This window comes from Cyprinodon variegatus, unplaced genomic scaffold (genome assembly GCF_000732505.1).
Source record: "Cyprinodon variegatus isolate N-32 unplaced genomic scaffold, C_variegatus-1.0 Scaffold526, whole genome shotgun sequence".
NCBI classification, from domain to species: Eukaryota; Metazoa; Chordata; class Actinopteri; order Cyprinodontiformes; family Cyprinodontidae; genus Cyprinodon; species Cyprinodon variegatus.
In genome coordinates this window covers 230,953-251,763 of record NW_015150979.1, presented here as the reverse complement: position 1 = coordinate 251,763, position 20,811 = coordinate 230,953, and the positions used below count along the sequence as shown (strand labels likewise).

Sequence of the window (20,811 nt, the reverse complement as noted above, 5' to 3'; positions counted from 1 at the left end):
GAAATCAAAGGCAAAACAATGCATCTCATTTTATTTTGAAAATATTTGCAGAATAATTTAGATATTTCCAAATTGTGGCGATACTGTAATTAGATATCAACCCTTTGTATTTGAAGTCTATAGGGTCCAACTGTGTGTTGCTTTTGTTGGGAACAGAGTGTGTTTCAGCAAATACTTAAACAAATATTTTGCCCACATAAAAAGTGAGGAGCTTAACTTACATCCACAATGAAGAAGTCCAGCCAGCACCAAGCATTGGTGAAATACTTGACAAAACCATAGGCAACCCACTTCAGCAGCATTTCCAGGATGAAGATGTAGGTGAAAACCCTGTCGGCGTACTCCAGAATGATCCTGATCGTCTTTCTCTGCTCAATGTATACATCCTCAAAGGCCTACAGAGAAACACAAATGCTAGATGAGACACGGCTGAAGACTTATTACACACAATAAGTTAGAATGAAATCTCACGCAGTTCAACCGAGCAGAACACGAGCTATTTACAGTTAACAGGGGAAAAGAAAATAATCATCATATTGCTAAGTCTTCAAAAAAAATTTTATAAATAAATCCTGTTGGCTGTATTTTTATGTGCTTGAGTTTATATGATTATTCAGAAATAGATATACTGATTTAACTAATGGACATTCATTAATCAGTATTGGCATAACAGCCCCTCTCCAACACAGTTTTTCACACTTTACGTTGAGATAGCAATCCATTTTACTTCCAAAGAAAAAAGCTGAAACAAACTGACAAACATTTTCTTCTCTATTCTTTATATAGTTAAAAACAACCACACAAAAGATGCACCTGATATATTGTCTGCTAATTAAAAGTGAACAATAATCACCTTGAAGAACCCCAACCTGAGATCCAGACAGTTAGAAACCTTCGATCCCTTTCCTAACTAATGAATACACCATGCATTCACTAGTTAGGTAGACACTGTTCAGTGTGGAAGTTTTACCAATGTTTGAAGTTCACATCTTTCAGAATCAGTGTCAGATTTAAATGTAGAGAGCAAAAAAAGCAAAAAAGCTGTAGGAATCTATTGGTTCCCTCTTGTTGGAGTCAGCTCAGGGTCATTCTGAATATATTATAGCTAAATACTGTTTTTTAGCATTTTGACCATAAACCTCTGTCTGTAGTAAACCTTGTTGTATTTGGAAAATGTTGGGAGCCTTTAGGAAATATGAACATTAGGGTAAGTATTCTAAGGAATGCATATGGAGACCAATATTTGTTACTGTAGAAATACTAAAAGGGCCAATTACTAAGAAGTAGATGTTAAAGAATTAACAAAATTTACTCTCCTTTTGTTTTGGCTTTAAATGAGTAAATTGTTGATTAAAAACAAAATTGCATTGGTAGTTGGGTTTTTTGGATTATAGTTATTGTAATATAGTAAAATATTTATGCCTCTGCTTAGTATTGTTTCTTTGATTTTAAGGAAAGCAAATGGTAAGGCAAGTACTACTTACCAGAGCCCCACTGCTGAGGAGGATCATGAAGATAATGAGAGTCTCAAACCAGTTGTGTTCAACGATCAGGTAGCAGGTTTTCCTCAGGAACCACCAGTTCTTCCCCCAGCCCATAGTGATGTCAACGTCACAGCATTTATATTTGGCCACGCAGGCTGTAAACACAGAGGAAGAGAGGAAAAGAATGTGTTAGGTTTATTCTTTTATACATCATTTGCATTGTTATTTTGTTAGTCAGATTAGACAGAGCAGAAGGCCTTCCTTCACATTGCGGATGTCACGGTGTGTACGGAGGTCATCTAATCAAGACAGCCTTTGTGTCTCTAAGAGTACACAGGATATGGGCACATCTTGGAGCCGGTCTGATAGGAGAGCTATCTTTATCTGTAACCCTGAAGCATAGAAGCAAGCTGCATGGAGTTCAAGACATGGATGGCGTGTCAGTTTCTGATACGGACAGCTAAGCATCCACATGATGCAACACAGACTCAGAAGGTATAAGAAGCAGGAGATGACGTTGTTCGGGGCTCAAACTTTGCCGGACGCTTGCGGACGTGATTTTGAGACCACAGCTGTGCAAGCTCTAAGCATTTTTTCTCTGTCTTGTAACGACCTGATCTGGAATAAACTCTGTTACTTTTTTACTCCTGTTTTTATAGTCCTTTTTTATATGGTTTTACCCAGTTTGAGTTAAGAGTATTAAATAACTTGCTCCCAGGAAAAGAACCGGTGAGGAGGCCCCCGGGGCGCTACAGCCTTCCTTACAAGGGGACAAATCCTTCTCATTTTAACAAATGCAAAATCAAATTTTTCTTCCTTGTATTGCAAATGTGGATCAAGGCCTGAGAGAATGCATATATTACGGTTAACTGGGTCTTTATACGGATCAATTAATGTCTCAATAGTAAAAACTGGCAAATTATTTAAGAGCTATAACTAATTCTGTGTAAAAGAAAAAACAAAATAAATCTAAATAACATTAAATATCTAATGCATTTGTGTTACTGTCCCTTTCTTGTGGAGAAACTGTCTTTGACAGCAATAACTTATCACCATGATGTTTTTTGGAGATGCATCTTTTAGAATATATAGACTACAATTGTACTTGTTTATTCTGAACAGAAAGGCTTTTATAGATATCAGGGTCAATCAAATATGACTTCCAGGGTATCATTGCTATCTTTTTAAGCAAATTAAAAGTAAAAGTAATAATATAGTAAGTATTAATATTAGTTATCGGAACTACGCATATGATACACAGCTGCGAACCTATCCAAGCACTGATTAGATGCTTAGAACAAATCTATCCATGGAGGCACCAAAACTTTCTAAGCTGAACAGCCACAAAATTGAAGTTATTATCTTTGGGTCTGAAAAGGAATGCTCAAGAGTCAGTATGCAGCTTCAGCTGCTACATTTAGAAACCTGCATTATTACCACCTAAAGAATATTTTAAGAGTTAAAGAACTAATGTCACAAGACAGAGAAACTCCCTGCTTTTATGTTTAGTCGCACTGATTACTGCAAAAGTATTTTCACAGGCCAATACAAAATCAATCAGACAGCTGCAGCCTATCAAAAATGCTGCTGCTGGTGTTCTCACTAAGACTAGGAAAATGGAGGACAACATCTAGGTTTTAAAGTCCTTACACTGGCTACCTGTAGCTAAGAGAATATACTTTGTTAGTTAATGAATCGCTAAACGGTGTAGCACCACAATACTTTAAACATAAACTATCATCTTTTCAACCTTCCAGAATACTCAGCTCTTGTGGCTCCAGTCTACTTTGTGTCCCCAGAACCAGAACCAAATACGAAGCAGCATCACTTTTATTCAGCTTTAACCTGCAGCAAACTCCCAGATCACTGCAAAACATCTGAAGCACTGAACTCCTGTAGATTAAGGTTGATGACCCACCTGTTTAGAGCTGCCTTTGTGCAAAACAAACCCAAGAGAAAAGCTGCTCTAGACAAAATATCTTATTACATACTGACAATTTCAATATAATTATAATGGGATTTCTATGACTGTGCGTCATGATTCTGATGTTTTGAGGATTTGCTGTGTAGTCTTTTATGATGTAAAGCACTTTAAATTGCCTGTTGAATATATTAAAATCTGTTGTACAAATTGATTTACCATACCACTTTATTTACCAGAGGAAGTTCTGTGAGAGTTACAATGAAGCACCTGATGGATAGACAGACAGAGAATTGGCTTCTATGCATGAATGATCATCCATACTAACACCCTGCCTTCTTCCATTTTCCACAGGGAGGCTGGTGCAGGGTAGGGAGGAGAAGTGGTAATGAGTGCAGTGGAAGCAGTGGACTCACCATCTGTCCAGCATGGCTCTGGTTCCATGTATTCCTCCACCGTTTCTACCACCACCACCTCTTCTACGTCTGGCTTGATGTCAATGGTACTGCCCTCTGAGGAGCTGGTGTCATCCAGCTGTTGAAAAGGAGACTAATGAGCTTGCACATAAGTGTAAAAGAAAATAACATTATTGATGCACATTGGAGTGGATTCAGAAGAACATTACTTAAGATGCAGAAACATTTCAGTTAGGAAACTACACTTACTAAGTCTTTCATTGAAAAAAAAAAACAAAAAAAACGGATTCCTTTCAAAGCAATCCAGAATATCAGATATAATCCACTCCAATAGAATATCAAATAGCACATCATTTGCTCTGAAAGTTTTTTTAATGCATTTAACAGGAGACATATGTAAGCGGGCATCCATTCTTCTATGCTCCCTGTTTGACTCAGGCAGACAAGATGTTGTTGTTGAGTAATGGATCTCCATTACTCTCAACAGTGCAGAGGAGCTCACCACACCCATCCATTTAATGCCCAGTGAAAAGACTTCACTGTGGAGATCAGCATGTTTTTAAACTAAAAAATAAAGCTTGAAATTATTTTCTCCTTTTTGATTTTTTTCACAAACATCTTTGCACAATATTGAGATTTCTTGTGATGGAACAAGGAAGTATAGGTTAATTATGAACATGCACATGGTTTTTCTTTTTTACAAATACTAATATCAAATGCATGACCTGCATATGCCTATCGCCAATTCTCTGGTGAAAATAAAGCTCAAACTCACTCAGAGTGGACGGGGAGGATCTGTGAAGTGCATTTTCTGTACTCTTCCCGTACAATCTTAATAGGATGTAGATCAAGAAATTCTTACACATGAATTTCCATTGATCTAAGCCATTCCATTGCAACTCTAATCTAAAGTCTACTACAGCCTTTAACAGGTTTTCTTCAAATAATTTATTGTTTTCAGCTCTATTCATATTCCTATCAGCTCTGACCAGACTCACTGTCCCTGCTCAAGAAATCATTATATCATGATACTGCCATCTTATTTCAAGGCTGATCTGATCAGAGTAACTTGCTCCACATGTTTTCCTTTACACATATAGTAGCAAACTGCAAAGGGACACCTTGTCTCCCTTCTTGCTGCTTTTTCATATGGGCGAGAATTGTAGATCAAAAGTTGTTCTTCCAACAGGTTCTCCCAACTGATTGTGAACCTCCACAGCTCCTCTAGAGCACAACCCTTCTTGTTGCTTCTCTGATGAATACCGTCCGCCAAGGTTAGAGGTTTCAAACTTCAGTCCCAGAGGGCCAGTGTTCTGAAAATGTTAGATTCATACCTGGTCCATCTAACTGAACTAACTGGCTAAATGCATTATTGGCATGTAAATAGGTATTTAGACTCCTGTTGTGAGTTTATTTGATTCAGTTTTGTTGGAGCTGGTAAACATCTACGCCCAGGTGTCATTTACCAGCCAGGACACTTCTAATGGTAATTGGTGTCCTATATATTATTCAGGGTTTGAGTAAGGAAAACGTATTATCAATATGCCTGTGTAAATTCTGAGTCATCTGGGTCACGGCCTAAATTGGTAGACAACTCTTCTTTCGCTCATTTTTTTTAAGACATTTTGACACCCATCCAGGAGTCTTTGTTCTGTCGGCTTCAACCAGAGCGGCAACTAATTATCATGCACTTAAGACTTTTCATTTAGTTATTTGTAAAAAATCTGAAAATAATTAATATTTTTTTCCTCCACTTCACAATTAAGCGATACTCTGTATTTGTCTGTCCCATAAAATCTAAATGAATTCATTCAAGTTTGTGGTTGTAACATGAGAAGATGTCCACACCTTTAAGAATCCTTCTACAAGGCATTTTGTTTCCATTGCTGTAGGTTGTTAAACCATCTGATTAGTCACTGACCTCTTTGCTGTTCTCGATGTCTGACTCGCTGCTAAAATCCTCTGTGTTGAGGTTTTCAAAGTCGGACTCTCCCACAGCAATGGGCACGCAGACTGTCAGGTTGGGGTTGTGGATGAACGACATATGGTCCTCATCGATCATGTATTTCCCCACGCTGCTGCCGATGCCGCTGGTGGTGCCGTTTCCATTCTTGGCATAATCCAGGTCGCGTTTGATGTCCACCCCAGTGTGATTGCCGATGTAGTTCACCTTGGTGTCACACATATCCTCCAGAGGCTTCTGCTCATCCTCCATGGGAGGTTTTCGGACCAGGCTCGCCACCAGTATGCGCACCTTAGCTTTTATCCATGCAATGCCCTTCTTGATGCGCATGACAGAAATCTGGAGGTTGTTGGGCTCGCCATCGTCATCTGTTGCAGCCAGGTTGTCGGCACTGAATGAGCTCAGCAGCAAGGCAAGGAACAAGTTCAACACCTTGAAACACATGGATATCAAGTCAGTGATTGAGCATCAACGCTTCAATATGTCACCACATGATAACAGCCAGCCAAAGTGGAAACTCACCACCAGGTTACCAATGACCATGACCATCATGAACACAATGAGGCACATTCCCTGCCCCGCCACCTCCATGCAGTCCCACATGGTTTCGATCCACTCTCCACACAGCACCCGGAAGACGATCAGGAACGAGTGAAAGAAATCATTCATGTGCCAGCGAGGCAGCTCACAGTCAAGAGCAATCTTACACACACAGTCTTTGTAGCTCTTTCCAAACAGCTGCATGCCCACCACGGCAAAGATGAAGACGATGATGGCCAGCACCAATGTCAGGTTTCCCAAAGCTCCCACTGAGTTACCAATAATCTTGATCAGCATGTTCAGTGTCGGCCAGGACTTGGCAAGCTTAAACACCCTCAGCTGGAAAGAGATAAGAGGAAAGAGATGGGAATTAGTCATGACATTCAAGTATCGAGTCCGGTTTTAAAGATTTAGGGGAGAGGGTGGTAGAGATGGGGGTCAAGCAAGTATTCACCAATCGGAATGACCGCAGAACAGAGAGGCCTTCAACATCAGCCAGAGCCAGCTCTACTAAACTCAGCGTCACAATGAATCCATCAAAACAGTTCCAGGCCTCCTGGAAATAGTAGTACGGATCCATAGCTACAAGCTTGAAAAGCATCTCGCCTGCAAAGATTCCTGTGAACACCTACAAGGTAAGAAAGATGTGATTCGAACAAATAAATTAGACTCAGCAGCATGTTTTACAGGAAAGACAATTGGATGTGATGGACAGACGATAAAACACCTCTCTGCAAACTGAGTCTCATTTAAATTAGACTCTGATCATTTTTGTTTCTTTCTTTCTTCTTTCCTTGTTTTATTATTAGTTTTAACATTTATAAGCTAGTTTACTGGAAAGAGGATAGAGAGAGAAGGGGAAGCAATGTATCAAACGGCCTCAAACATGGAGTCCGTGTAACGACAGCCTTCTGAAGCACTACAGCCTCTTCACATGGTGCACTTACTTTATCAGCTGAGCCCCCCGGAGTTTATACATTAAAACATGGTTTTCAGAATCTTTTTCAAAGATTGTAAGTTTTAGGGCTCATGCACTTTATGAAACTTTATGAAAATGTTAAACATGGTGGAGGATCTGTAATTCTGTTTCCTTTCCAAAGGACATGGGAATGTAGTTTAGGGTGTGTCATCTCATCAGAACATCTTCAGAATACCTGTATATAACTTGTTATTGGCTCTTTCAGAAGGCTAGTTGCTCAAAATACATGATCAAATCAATACAGTTAGAGCTGATTTTAAAAGGCTGTTTTATTCAATTTCTTAGATTTAGACTAATCGATTGCAGTGAAAGGCTGGTTTATTTTTAGGCATTTTACATGGGGAGCAAAATATGAAGAGGTAGCTGTATGTAAACAGACATCATGCTGCCTGTGCTCACATTTACTCCCAAAAAAGCCATCAGTGAGCTGGAATGTTGAGCCATAATTCAGGCTCAATTTAGATACATCGATCAGGCTCCATGAAAAATTAATATAGCCCTCCCATTTAACGGTCAACCGCAAGAAAGAAAAGCTGTTCCCACTGCAGGAAAACAGCAGCTCCTTGTAATTAAAGAAAAGACTTAAACAGAGACAAAGAGGGGTGGTCAAAACTGTGTGCATGTATGTGAGGAAAATAAAAACCCAGGAAGACTGTGCCTAGTTTTTTTTTTTTTTTTCTGTTCTCCCATTTTTTTCTCTTTTAACTCTAGATACACAATGAAAGCTGCTGCCAATTATGGTCCAAAAATAACAGCAATCTCTGAGCGACTGAGAAGGAGTTGAAAAGATTCCTCACAAGCAAATCAGATAACAAAGAGAGAGAGAAATAAAACACACTCACCAGATTGCCTACAGACAGCATCTCCTCAAAGTCAGTCGTCATGGGGTAGTGCTCCATAGCCATGAAGAGGGTGTTGAGGACGATACAGATAGTGATGGCCAGGTCCACGAAGGGATCCATGACTATCAAGTTTACAATCTCCTTGATCTTAATCCACAATGGGCAACATTCCCAGATCAGGAATGTGTTAGAAAACTTATACCAGCATGGTGGACACTTGCGCTGAGACTCCTCCAGTTCTAAAGACATAGCGCGGATCACAGATCAAAACCAAACATAATGACATGCGAGAGCATACTGCATGCATGCAATGGTATAATATGATAGAAAAAAATTGTATGCACTGTATGTATCTGGTACTGTTGGATTTGCAAAGCAGATAAGCAGGAAATTCATGTCAAAACTAGTCAGTCAATGAGTGCAGCCCTAGTTAAAGAAGAATGAGAATAAGCAGGTAAAATAGCTGGGTTAAAAGTGGCAGTACCCTCCGCTAATGTGTTGGTAATGACGCTCATGACACTGTTGGCCCGCTCTTTCCGCCCAAAGGAGGTATTGAGCTGGTCCACAGACACCATCAGGGAGCCCGACAGCTTCTTCTTCACCTCAACCTCAGTAGTCGGCTGTCAGGAGGAGAGGAAGAATCAAGCACCCATGGAGACGACATGAACCCCATCCCACATCACCACCGGTGGCCGGCGGAGGGAAGTGCAACAGTTGGCTATTGTAGTTGAGGGTCAGAATTTGGGGCAGTTAAGGAGAGGGGGCCTTTTTGACTTTTTTAATATCTGCATAGGCTGTAATTTCATGCATGTGTCAGCCAAAGTGGGAGCAGTGGGCAAGGGCTTTTTGACCTAATGTCTTTGAATGGGACTGCTCTTCCAGATTCGCTCAATAATGGGTCATGATATATTTGGGCAGGGAAAACTGCTTCTGCATGAATGCATTATCAGTCATGTCATGCAAAAAAATGGAGGCTTTGCTGCCATTGCAATATAATCAGTTATATATATTTTTTAATTAAAAAGTGTCTCCCAATTCTGGCCATCTCTATGTCACTTGCAAATAGATGCTTCTTACTTTGAATCATACAACTTATATTGCAACCATCAAGTCAAGAGATAATATGGAGGCAGGTAGTTCAGATTCATCCAATTGTCATGCATGAGCATGCTCCAAGTCAAAGAGAGGGAGAGGAAAACTATGGATAACTGAACCAATTCTCTACTCTTCTACCACATGCTTGTTCTAATTTAGCACTTATTTCTACCATGCTAACTAGAGGGAGGTAAAACTAATTCACTACTGTTGACCAGGGATAGTTTGGAAGACAGAGAAAGGTAAAGACAGACAAGGACAGCAGCCCTCCTTTGTTTTGTTTATTTATTTTCTTTATGAAGGTCTAAGAGGATGGTGTAATAGTTTCTATGTGTTTCTTTTACATCTGCTTTGGTATCATGTATGGGAATTAGGGAAGCAGATAAAAATGTCTTTGGCTCTACAGTGCTGGTCCCCTATGTCCTCCGCCTCTTACTGTAGATCTACCCACACAGAGCAGAGGACCTGGATGCCTGGAGGAACACATCAACACACTGAAGCACGTTAACACATCATTAGGTAGTTTTTGCCAACAAAAACTGAGTGTTAAGCAGAAAATCCATCCCATCCTATGCATAAAAAAATGTTTTTAATCATCTAGGATTTGACCTATGTGTGAGTTTTGGGGGATTTTTATAAAGCAATTGATCCAGGTCTGTTTAACAGGATTCGGTAGAAATGCTAGAATCTGAAGACATTCCTGTAAAAGAGCTATTTTCAAGAATTCTGTTTAAGTGGTCGTCAATATCTCTAAGGACTCTAAAGACATTTTAAAGGTCTCAGTTAGGCTTTGGCAGCTTCATCACAAATTTTTTGAGAACAACAGTCCCTTTATAAAAAAGTTGTTTTAAAGCTACTTAACTCTGACTTATAATAATTTAGACCAAAAAGGTACTTAACCATAAAGGATGAGTCAGCATTTTGTCTGGACCGAGCAACTTTGCAAAGAATCAATTATTGTGCTCTGAAACACCACAGACTTTTCATGAGCTCCTTTTCATGAGGTCGACTGAAAATGTTCCTCTTAAATTGTCTGTTGAAATATTACATTTACAATTCTAATTTGATTATTAGCCTTAGTTTAAAATATTGACATATCTGTTAGCTTTGAACTAAGATTTTTTTTTGTGAAAAAATAACATTTTATCAGCTTTGAATATAAAAAAACATTTTCAAACTGACATTAAATTTGAGAACTCAAATTAAGACAGTAAACCCTTTTTCATGCTCAATGGAGAACAATAACCTGCTATATCTATTAATCTCACATCTCAAATTAGGCAACATAATCTTTTAAAAATTCATTGTGTCACAATAAAATTCCTCTTAATTCTGTAATAATAGAGTTGAATTAGTGCAGTAACTGTTTTTTCCTGTATTTATTCATTTTCTTTACTTGTCACTGAGAGAGTAGAAATAAATGTAATTAGTAAATCAATTTATAATTTACATTAATTGCTAGTTCTTTCCTCATCTAACAATTTAAGTGTTTGTTTAGCTTAGTTTATATTTTGTTTAAATGTGAGACATGACAATAGGAATTGGGTTCGTAATTCTAATAATTCAGATCTTCAGGAACATTTGATTTTTGCTCTTTTTATTAACAAATGCTAGCTTTACAGGCAGAAATTTGTATCAGTATGTTTCATCAAAAGTTAAGCAGACTCACACCTCCTCTTTTCTCTTCAATTTTTCAATTTTCCTATACTTAATTTTTTTAACACAAGAAGCTTTTGCATTTGCTTTGTCAGGATTGGACAGATGATTTAGCCCAAGAAAAATATTAAAACACTTATTGAAAGCCTGGAGAACTCTGACAACTTAAAAAAAAAAAGATTATAAGAGGGTCACAGTTAATGAATTCAAAATATAGATATATTATTTTTGTACGGTAGAGTATATATTTCAGAATTCCTTTATCCTACCAATACCATTTACTTTTGATGTAGACTACCGACCCTATGAAACCATGGCTGGCTAATGGCTACGTCTGGTCTCTATAATTAAGTCAATTTTCTCCATCCTTTGCCTACAGTTGGAGGGCAGCATACACTGCAGGGGCTGGGGAGGGCAGGCGCGAGCGCTTAGCCAAGAGATACATACGGACTTGCAAAGATGACAGTAGAAGAAAGAGAGCCAGAAAGAAACGTAACGGACGAGAGGGGGGGCCATGCCTAGATAAGTCTACTCATTGACTTCCTTACACTGTCGTCAGAAGCTGCCTTATCTATTTTCACCTCAGGCAGAAGGCGTCCACCCGGCCCGGGGCCGATAAGCGACACCACTCCGTTGCAATCCACCGTGCTGTTCCTCTTCCCGTGGAAACCGGTGTAGCTGTTCCGCCGGTAGGGGCTGAAGAGGGAGCCGCGGCGCTCCTCGCACTCCTCCACCGTGCTGTGCTCATCATCTGCAAATTCTGTCTCAGAGCCCATGTCCTTGCTGCGGCCCTTGAAGCTGAAGATGCTGCTCTTGCTGTTGTGACGGGAGAGGAAAGGCGAACCGGGGATGCTCAAGAGGGACTGGAGGGTGGGGAAGGAGCAAGAGGCAAAATGAGAAAGGATAAGCTCAAATTTACAAATTTTCCAAGAGAAGCACTCTTCGACCATCACAGGCAGTGCAGATAGTATTGATTGCAGCTATTCATAACCACGATACTTTACCAGAAAAGATACGAAACATACTCAAAAAGTGAAATTGATATTGTTAATTTGGATTTGCTGCTACAAACCTTTATTTAGTAAAAAACTCAAAAACCCAATAAGAATAACTTTAGGGGAAATAATGAGAGACCAAAACTAAAAGAGGATAAAACTTTAAAGACTTTCCTATTCTCCATTCTAATTCATTCCATTGTAAATCTGTCTGTTTGTTAAAGGCAGCTGTCCTGCTGTTATGGTCTTTTTGTAGGATGCCCCTATATTTAGTTTCCTCCATCTTGATATCAGCGTTGACCACATTCCCTTTCCCTGTTAAAGAGAAGCCTCCCTCTAGTCTAATGGTGCCATCATTTTACTAGTAGTTGTTTTTCAACAGTCTTCTCTGATCAGAGCAGCTTCTACAAATCTGCCATTAAGTTTTTGAAGCGTACAAATAAAAGCTGACCTTTCAGCTGATACTGCCATTATGAGCTCTGTTTCTCTGCAGCTCCTCAGATGATACCAAGGCCCTTTAAGGCAAGAACAAAGCTCTCCTCACCCAAACTGCTATTGTAGGATGACAGCTGTGTTGGTGGAGTTTTGCTCTTGCTGCATTTCTAATAATGTTGGATTATGCTGAGGAGGATACTTTTTACTGGGTGTGTTTTTTCTGAAGGCAATTGTTTGCTTTTACCGGTAATTAGATTTTTAGTTGGGAATGGGCTGAATAAACACATGTCAAATTTTCTATACAGTATATGTCAATGTAAAAAAAAATTTAATCTTTTCCTTTCTTTAACTTAAAATTAAAGTGCAACTTTTTTGATAGGCACAGCGAAATTAGGGGCTGTGGTGATATGATGTGACAAAAGGTTAAACAGCTTTAGCGCAATAATGCTTCTGAAAGGCATTGTAAAAACCCTTGGAGTCCAGATACCTCTAAAAGAAAGCAGCAGAACTTCACTCTCTCTGAAACATTCATGATTTTGTAGTAAATAATTCAAAATCTGAACATGACTTTCTTCATCTGCAGCCTAAACGTGCTTCTCTGTTTAAAAGAATGTGCAATACCACATTTTATGCATTTGAAATCTGAAATTCCTGCTTACAAAAACAGGATGTAAACACTGCCACACTCACAGTTATTTAGTATATTTAGCACAGAGCTTAAGTCATCTTTAGATCAGCTATGGTGGCTCTTGTTCCCCTGGTTTTGTAATTCAAGCAACTTTTTTTGTTTACTAATGCATCTGTTTTCCAGATGCTCCCCATAAAGATACATTAGTTTTATGTCATTATATTCAGCAGGATACTTATGAGCAAGCCCTGAAAAGTAACAAGTTTTTAGAAACTCCCAACAACGAAGACTATAGGGTCTTATTTTGGTCAGTTATTTCACCTGGTTCATAATGGAAGACTTTCGACCAAGGCGGTTATCAGGGAAGCGGAAGCGGCTCCTCTTACTGCCATCATCCGACTCTGACTTCACAAACTTCTCGCTATCACCTTTCTCCTTCTCCTGCTCTTTCTGACGCCACTTCTTTTTGCGGTTGCGGCGCTCTTTGGCACTCTTGGAGCTGAGCTTTGACATCTCAGAAGAGCTGACAGACAGGCGCCCCCCTCCGTCGTCCTCCACTGCATCCTCCGACACTGTGCCAGCAGAGGTTGCAGGAGGGGCAGTCTGAAGAGAAATGAGCCCATTAGTAAAACCTTAACATATTAAACAGGTTCCCCTAAAAAATTATAACACCATTTCAAAGAGGTTTGACCTGCTCCTCCTGCTGTCTCTTGAGCTGCTCGAGCATTGCCTTAAATTCCTCCTCCTTCTGTGCCGCCTCTTCCATGGTAGCCTGGTTCTGCTCCTCATAAGCCATAGCGACCACAGCCAGGATCAGATTCACCAAGTAGAAAGAGCCCACAAAGATCACCAGGACGAAGAAGATCATGTAGGTCTTTCCTGCAGCCCTTAAGGTCTGTTTAAAAGCAAATGCAGCAGAAGTATTGGAAAGGGGAGCATATCATCAGATCTAAATGGCTCATCAGAAACATTGAACCAGGTGCTGCAAAGTGGCCAAATTATAACTGGGGCAAAGACATAAGATACATAAGGTATTAAACCACTGTAATAATAACTAAATTATGAGATTCATTTATATTAGCTTCTGTTTAAATGAGCCCACTTGGACTGATTCTTGCTTGCTTAGTAGCTGGTACGTGGTTAAGCCTTTTTTGTTTTTTTGCATCCTTATCATCCTGAGGAGATGATCCTCAACACCAGCATAACCTGATGGACAATGGCACCAAGCCCAAGACAAAACCAATGAGAGAGCATTTTAAACACCATTGATTCCTTTTTAATAACAGGTTATTCCATGAAAAATGGTGCCAAACTCATTGGTTCCAGCAACACAACAGTTTGTTGCTTTAAAACTTAAAAATGTTCATCATAAACCCACCGAGGCGCGTATGTTTTGCATCTAATAATATAAAGGCTGTACACTCTTAACACTCTCTGTTTAAATCACAAGAAATTGATTGAAGTTTTTATTATCAGTTATTCTGAACTTTTATTAAACTAAATCAATTATTTTCACCTATCCATTTATTCCGTAACACTTTATCCCTGCTGAGGTCATGAGGGGTGCTGGTGCATATCTTCAACTGTCTACGGGCGAGAGGTGGGGTCCACCCTGGACAGGTCGCCAGTCCATCGCAGATCAACACAGAGATAAAGAGGGCAAACAACCATTCACGCACACACACTCACACTTAAGGACAATTTAGAGGAGCCAATTAACCTAATAGTCATGTTTATGGACTGTGGGAGGAAGCCGGAGCACCCGGAGAGAACCCCAGCATGCACAGGGAGAACATGCAAACTCCACGCAGAAGGACCCCGGGCTGGGAATCAAACCCAGAACCTCCTTACTGCAAGGCAGCAGTAGTACCCACTGCCCCACTAAGCAGCCCCATCTTCCATAATGAATGACTAAACTTGACTTTAAGCAGAACACTGTAACAATGGAAATGAGGGGGTCGCTGTAGATGTTAGAACACTTAATTATTCTTGTTGCAACTTAAAAGTTCACCCAGCTATAAACTCTCGTTGAGTTAAAGCAGGGAAACACAAAAGATACAGGAAATATGCAATTACTAAGAAAGCTCTAGCACCCTAACCCCATAAACATCTACCCTTGGTTCAGTTAGGAACCAGTAGTATAGTAATCTGGCATCGTTCCTGGAAAAAGTTCCTGAAATGGGAGCGCAGGTAAAGCTTTTTTAAGGTGGGAGAGTATAAATGAAGCCCTACCTTAAAGAAAGAGGAGAATTCTGCTCAAACACCAATCATACATTTCTCTCTATATTAAGTGTATTTACAAGAAGCATTAATAATTTCTAAAGAGTAACTTTAAAAATACATGAGTCACTCTAAGCCGGTGGTCTCAAAGTCCATTCCTTGACGGCTGTGCCCATCAAACCTTTAGATGCATCTCTGCTTCATAACATCTGACTCCTATCTGAGCTGATCGGAGGAGCTTGACTGCTGCCAGCAGGACACATCTAAGCTAATGACACTGTTTGAGCAATCAGATAACTCAGCATTTTCTCTATGTTCAGAACATTCTGCACTAAACCTAAACTCTGCAGCAAAAAACATTTCATCTCAGCATTGTAATCCTGCTGCTTAGGGTGGAACTGCAAATGTAAAAGTAGAAACAACGAAATCTCCCGACTTTTGCTCAGTGCCCACTACACATTATGAAGCATTGAATATTTAATGATTTATTTATTCCACTTGACCCTCAGAGCTGAGATCATGAGTGCTGCCACAGTTTTGGATTAAACTCAGCATTGATAATTCTAGCCACCTGACCAGAGGGATGTCCCTGGGATGGAGACTTGAAATGGAACAGGCAAAATGTAGGAGGTGAAAATAACAGATTTAAAATAGATCTGAATTCAGCATATTTTTTTTAGATATTTGGCATTTGTATGCACTTGTTTTGGTTTAATAGATCAAAACCATTCAGTAAGGGTAAAATAAATTCTTATATTTTTGTAAAGGCTTGAAAGTTTATTCAAATAATATATATCCCTTTAAGTTTATGATGAACAGATTTTAAAAATGGCACATAAATATATTTTCCTATGGTGGAACATGTGAAAACATTTATATCTCTGCTAAACTTGTATAATTCCTATGCAGAATTTGACAGGTGTGTGTTACATAGCAAAGAAAGTTGGACCAGTTAACACATCTGTTGTACCAGCATGTAGAGGTTTTCCCAGAAGTCCTGTGTCATGAGTCGGAAGAGAGCCAGGAAGGCCCAGCCAAAGCTGTCAAAGCTGGTGTAGCCGTAGTTTGGATTCCTCCCAGCTTTCATGCATGTGTAGCCCTCCGGGCAGCGGCTGAGGGGTGAAGAGAGAAACAGAATGAGAGCTGGGCATGCAGCCTGAAAAATGGCACAGCAAAATTTAATAATATTTCCATCCGATCCAGCTTACAGGTGCCTTATAACGTACTAGCACCCCTTAATATGACCTTTTTTTCTCCATTCTGTCAGATTGAAACCATTCTATAAAATCTTTGACTTGGATTTAATGCATGATTATAAAGTAAGCGGAAAGTGGTATCTGGTTTTCTGTTTTTGTTAAGAAGTGAGCAGAAGTGTAGCATTCGTATCTACTTAGGCTCTTTTACTCTGACACCACTAAATAAAATCCTGTGCTTCTATAAAGTTGAAATATGAGCCACATTTATACAGTATGTTGCCTCCCCGAGGGAGTACATTGAAGAGACTTTAACTTGACATACAGCTGGATTTATTTCTAACTGTTTTGCACAACTCTGCCTTACTGGGCTTCAATTTGTAGCTTCTGACAGGTTGTTTTCTCGTGTTTCCCTGTGCTTGTCTACTCCCATCTTCCTAATAACTCTATCTCTCCTGTTCTGAGAACTCTGTGTGGCCATCCCCTTGTTCATTGGGACAGTTTGCTCTCTATTTTTCTGCTATAAATATGTCCACAAACTGCTTGTGCCAAAACAAAAGGAATATTATAACAATTCAACAATATTGCCCCTCATTAATTACAGAGAGATGAAATGTGCCATTCATAAAACGTCTCCATTCTACTACCTGATCTCTTGCTGCTCCTCCACAGTTAATGTGGCCCTCTCGGCTGCTGGACAGCCATATCATACAAAAATAGTGGCTGTGTGGTTTTCACTTTATTTATGTATGATGGAATAAACATTACTTCATGTAATATTCATATACTGTTTTATTACCTCGTATTTTCTATAACTTTGTATCATCATTCTTCATTTTCTTCACTTTCATTTAATGTCTTTGCCTGCTTCAGGGAATATCATTCGGCATAGTTGAAGAAACTGCTAAGAATAAATGTCTGGGAATACATTCAATGACAATAAATAACTCTGTATAGTATTGGTTGACATAAGTTGGTACAGAAATAGTTTCTTTGAGTGTTTGAGATTTGAAAGCCGGCTGAAACCAGAGCAACCTAAACATTTGCTGTTGATGCTCAAGTCAAGTAAAATATCTCCCTAATAATCCGCTGTGTTTCTTGGTAGTCCCTAAGGTATCTTTAAGAGGCATCATTACACCACATCCTAAACATATCTGAGTGATAGACAATTTATTGTCACCGTAGGGTAACTTGTATTGGAATTTGTATGCTAGAACAGGGATTCCCAAATATTTCAACCTGCAACCCCAAAGATAACAGTGACCCCTGAAAATACATGGAGTTTTTCCCTCTATATTTGAAGGCGCTAATTCTCTTTTTCATTTAGCTTTTTAATTTAGTAAGTAAGTTTGCTAACATCTACAGTTTTCTAATCGATTGATTTTGTTATTGTTTTCAGCTTAATTATAGTTATTTAAATTTTTTTCTTTATTTGTAAGTTGTTTTTAGTTTATATGGCTGTTTTATTAAGGATATTATTGTTTTAGATATGAATATGCAGGTCTTAGGTGGATCAAAATGCAGTGGGTGGTTACATGGTTTTCTACCAGTAATTTAACAATCAGCAGACAGTCAGGCTGATGTGGAGAAGCCAGAGTAGGAGAGGCAGTGAGTAATCCTGTGACATTAACTTTGTTGTGTCTCTGTCAACTTGGAATATAATAATAAATATATATATATATATATATATATATATATATATATCTCAACGTTGGCTGTGACACCATCCTGGAGAGAAATATCAGCTGTGCTGCTGCCTTCAACAGTTGTTTATAGACGTTGGAGCTTGGCCTTTTTTTCAGTGTAGTCCAGTTTCTCTGACTGGCTGTATGTGCTCTCTTTCATCCTATGAAATGGGAGCTGGCTCAGAGCCTGCTGCCTGGCTGTGTGTCTCCTGGTCGGGGCCGCGTGTGGAGCTGGTTGACATTTGCCTTTTGTATCTCTGCTTCGTTGTGTACTGTATGTCTTCTTCTTTCTCCTTGAACCCCAGTCAGCCTCAGAAGATGACCACTCAGACTCAACCTGGTCCTGCTGGAGGTTTCTTTCAGCTGGTTTTCCTTAGATAAAAAAACTTTGAACCAATCTGACTGTATGCTCTGCTTGAAATGTCTCTGTAAAGTCCCTTGAGATGACTTCTGATAATTGGCAATACATGAATAAACTGAATTGAATTTAATTAAATAATGTTTTACCAAAGTAGCTGTCGTTAGATCTTAATAATAATAAACACAGTTGGACTTAAGTTATAAAAATCAGTGAATTCAGGAGAAAATTAGGTGAACAGGATTTTTCTTAGTATTTTTCTTCTCCATGATATATTTTTCAGATTTCTAAGGTAAAAAAAAATTGGACAATTATGTATAATTTTCTTACTACCGGTAAATCTCAGCATGTTACCTTTTGTTGGTCTATTTCAAACAAACACAAACATTTGAGATGGTGGGAATACTATAGCAAGGCACAGCAGGCATGTCTATGCAGGATCGGCTGTTGCATTTTAGAGGAGTCAGATGGAGTCATCTTACCCTGAGTCTGAGCTATTCCCACAGAGCAGGGCGTCTAGCTGATTGGGCAGGATGTAAAAATTGGCTGCAGAAAAACAAAATTAAAACAATATTAACATTTGATTAAAAAAAATTATTCCAGCTTTTATTGTTTATTTTGTAACATTCTGAATCTTCAATTTGATTGGATATTTATGTCAGGAGCATTTCATTTCTAACCATTTGGTTTTTGCCAAAATGACATATTGTTTCCTTATTCCAGCATATGGGCTGACTCATACTCTACATCGCTGCCAGGTAACCAGTGGCAAAGCCTCGCCCCTACTTACTCTCATTGTTGATGTACTCATTCCAGTCAAAACCCTTGCTTCCATTGTTCAGGTAGGTCTCATTAAGGTTGATTGGCCATAACACACACTTCTGGCGCAGGTTTCCCATGAAGAGCTGAAGGCCAATCAGGGCAAAGACACTCAAACAGAAGACGGTGAGGATCATCACATCTGAAAGCTTCTTTACAGACTGGATCAGGGCTCCAACGATGGTCTTCAGGCCTGGTGGTCAGCCACACACACACAATTTTCCATGTTATTCTGTGAAAAAAAAACTAGTCCTGATAAAAACTATGTCTTTTAACTAACAAGCAATTGTTACTTTTAAATTATTATTAAAAATCAAAAGTTACAATAACTGCATATTCAATATAAATCATTAATATTGGGTACATTTTTTAATTAATTTAATTAAACTGCAGGCAAGAAAAAATAATTTCAAATATTCATTGTAAGATATTTTCAATTAAATTAATAATTTTATTCAGATACTTTTACGGTAATAACAATAAACAGTAAATATTCAGAAGCCTTTCCACTCTTTTTACAATTATGCAATTAAAATATATATTGAGGGAAAATTTGCTTTTACAGCCAATAATAATAAAAAAAAAAGAGGGGGAGGGCTATAGAATAATGAAAGAGAATAGAGCACAGCAGCACAACGAGGGGCTATGAGTAGGGATTGAGGCACAGGCAGGGGGGCTGGAAACCACATGCAGGTCATTTAAACTCCAAGGCTGAACAGGAGCAATTCAATGCCAGTGCCAGTCACAGGCACTTTCTTGAACTGTCTTGTTTTAGGCGTCATTTACAAAAGCACTGACTCCCCATACTGTGACCCTACAACCTGTCTCATCCACAGGTCTACTGATTATAAATTAACTTTACCTTCTGAACAGGCATCCTCTGGCAGTGTTCACAATGGGGTCCACAGGCAACTCACACAGGGATGCTGGGCGACCCACACCTTTTTTTCTGTTCAGCCTCTATAGGTAGTGGGCTTTACCGGCGGTTCATGCAATATGTTCTAATAAAATATGCCCTTGATTAAGTCTGACAATCTCAGCTACTGTTGATAAAAGTGTCATCAGCTTAGCCAGGTCTATTTACTGGAAGTAATTTTCTTATCTTGATGAGAAGATCCCATAAAGAAAACTATATGACCAATAAAATCAGTATCGGTCTGGTTTGGAATGAAAAGAACCTAATTTCCTGAGAAAATCAGATCTTTTGCAAAAAAAACAAAACATAATTACTCAGGGCTAAAGATAAGATTTACATTTTGAGTTTGTCCGTAGTGGCATTTAGCTTGGACTCGTATAAAACAATAAGAAAACCGGGCCTGACCCAATCCAAAGAATACCTAGAGCACATGTCTTAACTCACAAAACTTTTAAAAAAGGATTTCGGCCTTATAATGACATTTTTAGGTGAAAATTAACTTTGATTGAGAATATTAGGCAATCCAAAAGACGAGGCATTTTGAAACCCAAACACTAATAAGCCTAGCCTAGTTGTAAAAGTAGTCAGAAGATTCACTATCTTCAATTTGAAGAAGAAAAACTAAAGTTTTAAATTGAATCAAATTATTCCAGTTGTGTAAGGATA

The 20,811-nt window shown here is 38.9% G+C and overlaps 1 protein-coding gene across 8 annotated transcripts in view; it reads right to left on the bottom strand.

Annotated features, from left to right (window-relative positions):
- The window catches only part of LOC107095155 (sodium channel protein type 8 subunit alpha-like), a 61,655-nt gene that overhangs the window by 20,308 nt on the left and 20,536 nt on the right, over nucleotides 1–20,811 (bottom strand). For 4 of the 8 annotated variants that reach the window (XM_015391139.1, XM_015391134.1, XM_015391133.1 and 1 more), the window contains exons 7-20: nucleotides 19,201–19,422; nucleotides 18,893–18,956; nucleotides 16,145–16,286; nucleotides 13,646–13,849; nucleotides 13,276–13,557; nucleotides 11,445–11,759; nucleotides 8,630–8,765; nucleotides 8,146–8,384; nucleotides 6,779–6,952; nucleotides 6,307–6,663; nucleotides 5,743–6,216; nucleotides 3,822–3,939; nucleotides 1,485–1,639; nucleotides 222–395 (exon numbers count right to left, since the gene is read on the bottom strand). In XM_015391139.1, coding sequence (XP_015246625.1) covers nucleotides 222–395; nucleotides 1,485–1,639; nucleotides 3,822–3,939; nucleotides 5,743–6,216; nucleotides 6,307–6,663; nucleotides 6,779–6,952; nucleotides 8,146–8,384; nucleotides 8,630–8,765; nucleotides 11,445–11,759; nucleotides 13,276–13,557; nucleotides 13,646–13,849; nucleotides 16,145–16,286; nucleotides 18,893–18,956; nucleotides 19,201–19,422 — 3,056 coding nt within the window. The remainder of the gene's footprint in view (nucleotides 1–221; nucleotides 396–1,484; nucleotides 1,640–3,821; nucleotides 3,940–5,742; nucleotides 6,217–6,306; nucleotides 6,664–6,778; nucleotides 6,953–8,145; nucleotides 8,385–8,629; nucleotides 8,766–11,444; nucleotides 11,760–13,275; nucleotides 13,558–13,645; nucleotides 13,850–16,144; nucleotides 16,287–18,892; nucleotides 18,957–19,200; nucleotides 19,423–20,811) is intronic. The other 4 variants (XM_015391138.1, XM_015391141.1, XM_015391140.1 and 1 more) reach the window with 1 other exon arrangement.